This window comes from Microtus ochrogaster, chromosome 1, assembly GCF_000317375.1.
Source record: "Microtus ochrogaster isolate Prairie Vole_2 chromosome 1, MicOch1.0, whole genome shotgun sequence".
Taxonomy (NCBI): domain Eukaryota; kingdom Metazoa; phylum Chordata; class Mammalia; order Rodentia; family Cricetidae; genus Microtus; species Microtus ochrogaster.
In genome coordinates this window covers 37,595,627-37,603,975 of record NC_022009.1, presented here as the reverse complement: position 1 = coordinate 37,603,975, position 8,349 = coordinate 37,595,627, and the positions used below count along the sequence as shown (strand labels likewise).

Genomic DNA, 8,349 nt, shown 5'->3' with positions numbered 1-8,349 from the left:
CAGAGCTGTCAAGTCTGAGCTCACTTCCTCTTCCTCCCAGCATTCTGTTCTGTTTACTCCTCCCACCTATGTTTTAACCTATGAGGGCCAGCCAAGCAGTTTCTTTATTGCTTAACCAATGAAATCAACAGATTGATATATGACACTCCCACATCAGTAGGGCTATATCTTAAAGCTCTTTCTCAAACATAAAAATTAAAAATGAGTGATATTGGCAAACTGTCCATACAGACAAAATTAAGTTGTGTTGCATCTTACACCATATATAGAAATAAATTCTAGTTATATCAAAACAAGAATCCTTACCTGGTAGGAGCCTTGGCTTCTGAGAGTAATTTTTGTTTTGTTTTGAGACAGGATCTTGCTGTGGTCAGGGTGGCAGAACACTCCTGCATCTAGAGTACAAGCCTATGCTACCACAATCTGGATATGAGAATGCTTGCTTTTGATGGTGTAGAAACTGGGTGGCTCTTCTGACATTTAGTAGGCTAGGAATTGTGAAAATATATTCATTGAGAAATGCTATATTAAAAAGTTAAATACAGAGAACAAACTCTTACAAAAAATTCTAGACTGTGTGTACAGTCTAGAAGTTAGGAGGATCTTAAGATTAAACTCAAGAAACTATAAGAGTAAAGGAAAACCTCTTTGTATATCACTAAAAAGGAGTTAAAGGCTAGTCAGTAGACCAATGATTGACCTCATTTTCATGGCTCAGAGAGCAAAGGATTCCTGTCTAACTGTCCAAGATGCTCACACAAACTGATAGCGAGACAGTACAGGAGAAATACACAAACAGTATGCCATGCAGTTTTCATATAAGAGTAGATCCAACTGTTGTAGAAACAGAACAAAGATGTGCAATGATAGTTATAATGAAACATCCCATTATATATGTTAGCTTACAAAGATTTAAAAGAATAAAACATTTATTATTGTATTTCTTGACTTTTTTTTTTTTTTTTTTTTGGTTTCGAGACAGGGTTTTTCTGAGTAACAGTATTAGCTGTCCTTGAACTAGTGCTTGTAACTCACAGAGATCCACCTACCTCTGCCTCCTGAGTGCTGGGATTAAAAGCATAAGCCACCACTTGACTTTTTATATCTTTTTAATTTTTTTTATCTTGTTACTTTTACTTTAAGGTTTTTTTTGTTATGTTATTTTTTGGTAGCAGTTTTCCTTAGTTTCTCTAAAAGGGCAGTGATGCATTGTAAAAGAGTATGAGGTCGGTAGGTTTACAGAGCTGCCTTGGTCACAGAGGTTCAGTGTCATCACTGGCCGAGCTGTTGACAATGCTGAAGTGTTTTAAAACCCTGTAGCTTGCATACTACGTTTTAATAACCTCCTTCCCCCTTACTCCCAGGAACGTTTGGATGAAGCAAATACTGCTTTGGATTCGGCCTCAAGACTGACAGAACAGTTAGATCTAAAAGAGGAACAGATTGAAGAACTTAAAAAGCAAAGTAGGTCTTTTTTTTGTTCTCTTCAAGAGTGCTTATGTTAAATCAAATGTGGTCTTCTGCCATTCATTGGCACAGTTGAGTAAGGCTAGTGATATGTGACTTCCACTTCCCATTCCCATGTACAATTGCTTCTGTTTGAGTCTAAATATAGTGAAACCAGTCATTAGGATAGCCCTGTTAGTTCTCCTGGGTATCAAGCTATGACTGTATTTTGGTTGTTGTTCTGTTGATCAAGGAGACTGATTTGACAGATGCAATTTTCATGGTTTTGTCTTCTTCTGATAGTTCATGCTACACCCAAAGCCATCTGATCTGTTAGAGGGGGCATATTCTCAAGTAAAAATACTGGGTCACTGTTTGTGACATGAATGGCTGAGTGTAATGTACTAGATTTCGTTGTGGATGGGCTTTACACCAGGCACTCTGCGTGTTTGGGTTTGGTGCTCGTAAAGTGTCTCATAGTTCTGTCAGTTCTCTAAGCTGATCTCCTGTACTTAGGATTATCTTTGAACCTCACGTGGTAGGGTAGTTCACAGTGCTGTGCTGAGCCTAACAGCCAACAGTGGTAGCATATCATTAAATTTACTCTCTCATTTAGGAGTAGCCAGGGACTTGAAGTTCCTCTGGGGCTATGTTTAATTGGTAATGATTTGAAGTGATTGGGAAGTTGTAATGGAGCCTAGGCATACATTGGCTGTAGATGTCTCTGTTCTCACAGTAGTTAAGAAATAGATACCATGTGTCACAAAATAGAAGTTAGAAAACACACGTAGAAGTAGATGGAACAAAGATGCTACTAAAACAGGAACAGTGGCATGGATACTTAGCACATAAGCCCACAGGAGCCACTGGCCCATAGGTATAACCTAAATAACCTGGCCTAGACCAGGGGATCCCAAGTGGACACAGCAAAATAGTAATAGGTGCAAGGGAGTTGGCATCACTGGGATAACTTCACTCTGAGACTTCATTCTGAGGTTTTGTTTCAGAATGACAATGAATCAGCATAGGAGCTCTGAATTTGAGATTGGAAAATAGGCAGCAAGGAACCAGTACCTAGTGAGTATCTGTAATAGTTGACCTAGCGTAGACTAGAGTGCTTAGTCATTTCTTCACTCATCTGTAAGTGTGCAGCATCAGTCTGCTTTTATAGACACAGAAACTGAGCTCTCCTCGCAGATCTCTTTATTTGTACCAAAGCTTTGATCTTTCAATGTTCTGTATTCCTGTGTTTATAAAATGTCCGACTTGTCTTTTGTTCTCCGTGGCACCCTTCATACTGAACTCTCACTGTTGAAATGGCTTCTTTAATGAGAACTGTGTATTGGGAACACCGCCTAGTTAGATGGAAAGCCAGTGCAACTACATTAGTTGGAAGACATGGTGAACCAAAAAGAACACTGAGCAGCAAAGGGTTAACCATGGTGCCATGTCTTAGAGCTGAGCTAGATCAGTGGAAGGAAAAAAGGTGAGTTCTGTACTACGTCACTGAGCTCTGACAGCCTGATGCTGTGTGCCCTGATGTCTACGGCCACATCCCCTTTTAGAAGTCACCTGAGTCATTTCCAGTAGGCCATGGTCAGATGTGAGAGTCTGTGACTTAACTGCATTTGGTGTTTGCCCAGGCCCCTAGTTAAACTTCTAGGAGTAGAAATAATTCCGTTTTTCTTCACTATAGCTGGCAGTGCAGGTCGCCTGGGTTCTTCTTTGTGTCTAATATATAATGTATAATTAATATTCACTATTAGTAAGTAGGAACTTTGGGCTCATTCTAGGGAGTAAGTCTTAGAGAGAAGGTTCTGCTTACTTCAGCTTGTACACCTGCTATTTGAAAAGGCTGAGGGAGCTAGTGTGGCACAGACAGGAAGGGGAGCACTGAGATGGTTGTTATGTCTTCAAATCATCCTTGCCTTTTACAGCTTCTCCTAATAGCGTTTTTCTCACACTACCTAAGTGCTTAGTGCCACGTTTATATCTCTAAACACAAATGCAATTTTATTTTCTCAATGCTGTATTTTTGATTTGATAATATACATAAATTCTTTATTGGCTTACTTATTTCAAAAAGCATCCCTGTATATTTTTATAAGTCATTAAGTACTTTACATGTTGATTGATGTTGTAATACTGTATTTTATTTTTAACACAAAAGTTGGCCAGACAACGAAAGTTTTTGCCAGGAGAAACAATTTTGAAAAAGACAAATTGGTTTTTGTTGCAAGAAAATACACAGACTTGAATTGTAAAGGCAAAGTATTGTTTTATTTCTAAGCCTCTGTAGACTAACGATTAGTTGATCTGCTGTTTCAACATTTAGACAATATTAGGAAATTTACTTTAAAAAGTGGTGTTTTATTCAGAATGGTTGATTATATCACTACTACCAAGATATGATTCAGTCTGTCCAAACATAAGAAAAGTGTGGTTACATATGACCCCAGTATTAAAGCAGTACAGCCTGGATGACGTCAGTCCCTCTGAGAGTATGTGATTGTTAATGTCAGGTACGTGCAACCATGCTTATGAACTGAAGGCATTTATGGGCCCTTTATGAGAAACATAAAGACAGATGCCTGGAGCTTTACTGGTCAGTAAGCACCTAATAAAGACCAGCTGCTTGACTTCATGTTGGCTGCTGTGTAGAACACTAGACAGGCCCCTTTCAAGGAGCAAAGGAAATGGCACGTGATGAATATCATAAGGTAGTAATTTAAGACAGTTGTGCACAACAGTGGCCTTAAGTGGTGTATTTAGTTCTCTTGTTAAGGGATAGAGACTTGAAGAAAGTATTTAGCCACTAGTAGGTTTTTACCTAGCAAGTGTGAAAACTATTTAAACCATAGGAACTAGTTAAGCTAACTCATTCCCCCAACACGAGAAACCCTAGCATCCTGTAGATGCTCTGTTTTAATAGGCAGTGTTGACTGGTAGAGGGGTTACTGTTGTCCTTCCTTTTGGAGATTAGTCTTTCAGCATTTCACCTGGAACACTCTTTAACACAGTTGCAAAAACTCCTTTCCCATGCTGCCCTGCTCTTTTTAGTCAGTGCACCACCTGCCTATGAACTGAGTGGGATGGTATCTTTATCCTTAGTTCATCAGAGTTGGGGATTCCTGTGGACTTGTTATTGATGAGAAAATAGCATCTGTGTAAACCTAGTACAACTGAGACATTAAAAGATGCATATATTGTCATGTACGTAGGTGCGTGTTTTCCTTTCTCCATTTCCTTAATCGCTCTTAACGTTGCTCTTTCTCCATTTCCTTAATTGCTCTCAAACTTCTTCTTAAATGAAAATGAAATTGAAATGAAAAGTATGATAATTTTTGATTTGGTAATTAATACTAAAAATCATTGAGTTTTGTGGTATGCAAAGAAAAGTAAGTTTTCGTAGGCAGTAAAAATTTAATCCTAGCACGAGGAACATCTTTTGCTCTTCCTGGCCAGTTTATCCCTATGTTTTCAGTGCTTTATTTTGGTTTTTGGTTTTTTTCAAGACAGGGTTTCTCTGTAACAGTCCTGGTTGTCCTGGAACTTGCTTTGTGGACCAGGTTGGCCTTGAATTTATCGAGATCTGCCTTCCTCTGCCTCCTGAGTGCTGGGATTAAAGGTGTGTGCCACCACTGCCTGGCATCTTCACTGTTTTCTGTGCTGGGGATGGAACCCAAGGTCTTGCGCATGCTGGGAAAGTCAGCTGTATCCCAAGTCCTATACTTGTACCTTAAAGGCTTTTTGTAACTAATTTTTTAAAAATAGTGACTACTTTTTAAAATATCTGTATGAGTTGAAATGGAAATTTTTCCTCAGAATATTTTAGAAAGTCTAGAAATACCTATAAAATGAGCAGTAACAGTCACTGTGCTAGATGAGGCATAAAAACATGTTTTAAAGCCACGGGTACAAAAGGAGCTTAAAATGTTTCACAAGGAACTACCTTTACAATGTTGAGTATGCCTGAGTTATTATTTTAAATAAAGACATTCCATTTTCCAGGACATGATTTATACAAGAAAACATATAATGTCCTGTTGAACATAAGCCAAATACATTCCCAGACGCTTTGTTACCCAAATCTTGTGAGAGAGTTCTTAATAGATGTTTTTGGCAGAAGTGACGGTTTTAGAGGAAACATATAAGAAGCACCAAATGCAATTTTCTGGGTTGCCGTAAATGGTTAAAAGTTATTTGTAATAGTATAAACATCTGGGTATGCTAGACAATGCCATCATTTAAATTAAGGGAAAAAGTGTATTAGGTAAATAAGCTGTTTTGTATTTCTAGTTACATTTTAAATGTGTTTATATTTGATACTAATATCTAACTGAACAATGTTTTAGAAGTTGTAATTGAAAACTAATTTCTATAAGCAGAAAGGAGAAATTATATACTGATGAGAATATTTTATGTACTTTTTCTCCTTTTTTTGAGTAATGGCTGAGTTGTTCAGTATGTAATTTATTTTCTTCATCTTTCCTAGAAAACACCAGTCATTCGTTCATTGTTATATCAAGTAGTCATTGTTTATGTTCTGAGTACCAAGCACTAAAAAGGCCTTGGGATAAGCAGATGACAAAGGTCTCCTTCAGGAGGGTGACAGGCAGGAAGTGGAAGAGGACATGTGTTCAAGTACGTGCAGGGAATTGTTTGGAAGAATCAGAAGTGGTGGACAACTACAGGAACAGAGCAGGGGGCCCATGTCTACTCACAGCTGTCAAGTCAGACAGAATCCCAGCAGGGAGTGCGAGGTGAGTCCACCCCTGGCTGTGGAGCTATTGGCAACTGATAGCGCCTGTGGAGAAGAGTCATAGGTTTTCTTTACTAGTGCAGTCCCTGTAGCAGTGAGTAACTGTGATCAAATGAAAGACACACATCCAAAAATACATGCACTGGGTGGGTTATAAATACAGCGGCACAGATAGAGTGTAAAATTTTTTTTCAATTAAAATGGGGAAAAAACATACAAAGTTGGGTGGGTAGAGAAGGGGAAGTGGATCTAGAGGATTCCACATTGTAAAATAAAGCACATGGAACAAAATTATTCAGAAATAATAAAAAAAATTTAAAATTTTTTTGAAAGAGTTATCTATTCTACTTGGTAATAGTGGTATGGGAAGGTAAGCAAAGTTAAGAGTGACTTGACTTTTCTTAAGTGATGGATATGTACAGGCTAAGTAGATTGGTAGCTAGGGAAAATCTTTCTAGACGGGGGGGGGGATTCACATGAAATGAGGTGGCATACTCTGAAAATGTTGAAAGGTGGCATGCATTTGATTGTGTGGTGTGGTGGTGTGGTGTGGTGGGTTGGTTGGTATGCAGGACTGGGAAGGTGGAGTGGAAGTGATCACTGTGTAGGAAGATGAAACTTAGTCATGAATCACAAGCAGGTCGTCAACTGTTAATACCAAAACAGCAAGGGAAAAGAACACAAATGGGTCCAACCTGGTGACTTTACAGTATGACATCGTAATCACACTGGGGAGAACAGTATGGTTGGTTTACCTTCCCTCCAACCACCCCCCCCAAATAATCTTCTCGTGTTTTAAGTTAGGTAACAGTTTTATGTTAGGCTGCATTTATAGCTACTCCTGGCCACAGATTGGACAGGTCTGGTACAAACTGGTGAATTGAAATGTTTCTTACATGGGGGGTGGAGTCTCAGCTCAACCCCATTGTTTCTGCACAGGCTCGTGAGCTGAGTGCTGAAGATGTTAGGCCTTGCAAGGGATGGTGAAATCTGGATTTTCATATAATAGGTCCTGGCTTGCTTTCTAGAGCTTTGTAAAGGCCCTGTGTAGTAGGTTCAAGTATGCTGTTTACCTTGCACTGCTTGGTTTTTGTAGGTGTTAATATTGTTGCTGCCTACTGCTCTGTTTTCATGGTTTTGGGCTCTGCCCTTTCCTAGTATTATCTGTAACTTTTCTGCATGTAAATAGTCTTTCCTTTTAGAAAAATACTAAGCTTTATAAAGTAGCAATGAAAATAAAGGCATTTAGTAAGAACAAAACCCCTGTGGGGCAGGGCAAGTCCCTCCTTGGGGGACACCATCCATGGTGATTTGCAGTAGGAAATGAGGTTGGTGCTGAGGTCTAGCAAACCTTCTGTTCTTGGAGTTTGACGCAGTAGTAGCATTCACTAACTGGAGAAGCATTACAGCTTTCCTTTTCAGTGATGAATTTCAGTTTTCTTGGGATATGTCTTTTCTCTTTTATAAAGCATATACTCTATAAGGATGCTTTTAAAACTTTCTATATGGAAACTATGTTATTTGAATCAATAATAAAAGGTTGAGGGGAACTAATAGAGAGGGAAAGCATATTTGTTTTGCTGGCATTAAAAATATTATATAGCCAGGCGATGGTGGCGCATGCCTTTAATCCCAGCACTCTGTAGGCAGAGGCAGGAGGATCTCTGTGAGTTCAAGGCCAGGCTGGTATACTAGAGCTGGTTCCAGGACAGCCAGAACTGTTACACAGAGAAACCCTATCTCAAAAAACAAACAAAAATGTTATTATGTGCTTGGGGGATAGAGAGAAAGCTCAGTTGATAAAGTGCTTATCCTGTGAGCATGAGGACCTGAGTTCAATCACCACACCCACATAAAAGCCAGGCATGCTGGCTCACCTGTAATGTCAGTGCTGGGGAGGTCCTGGCAAAAGGACCTCTGAGTCAGACCTCAGTTCTGGCAGAAGGACTTCTGTTGGCCAGCCAGTATAGCTGAGTCAGTGAATTTGGGGTTCACTGGGACACTGTAAAAAATGAGGTGTTAAGTAATTTCAAGAAGACATCCAACAGTTGCTTCTGACCTTCACACACATGTATGCATACCTCCCACCTGCCATACACACACACACACACACACACACACACACACACACACACACACAC

General features: G+C 39.3%; 1 protein-coding gene across 2 annotated transcripts in view; it reads left to right on the top strand.

Moving 5' to 3' along the window:
• Trip11 (thyroid hormone receptor interactor 11) overlaps positions 1 to 8,349 on the top strand; it is a 76,744-nt gene that overhangs the window by 47,429 nt on the left and 20,966 nt on the right. For both annotated transcript variants that reach the window (XM_013346023.2, XM_026780743.1), the window contains one exon: positions 1,365 to 1,464. In XM_013346023.2, coding sequence (XP_013201477.1) covers positions 1,365 to 1,464 — 100 coding nt within the window. The remainder of the gene's footprint in view (positions 1 to 1,364; positions 1,465 to 8,349) is intronic.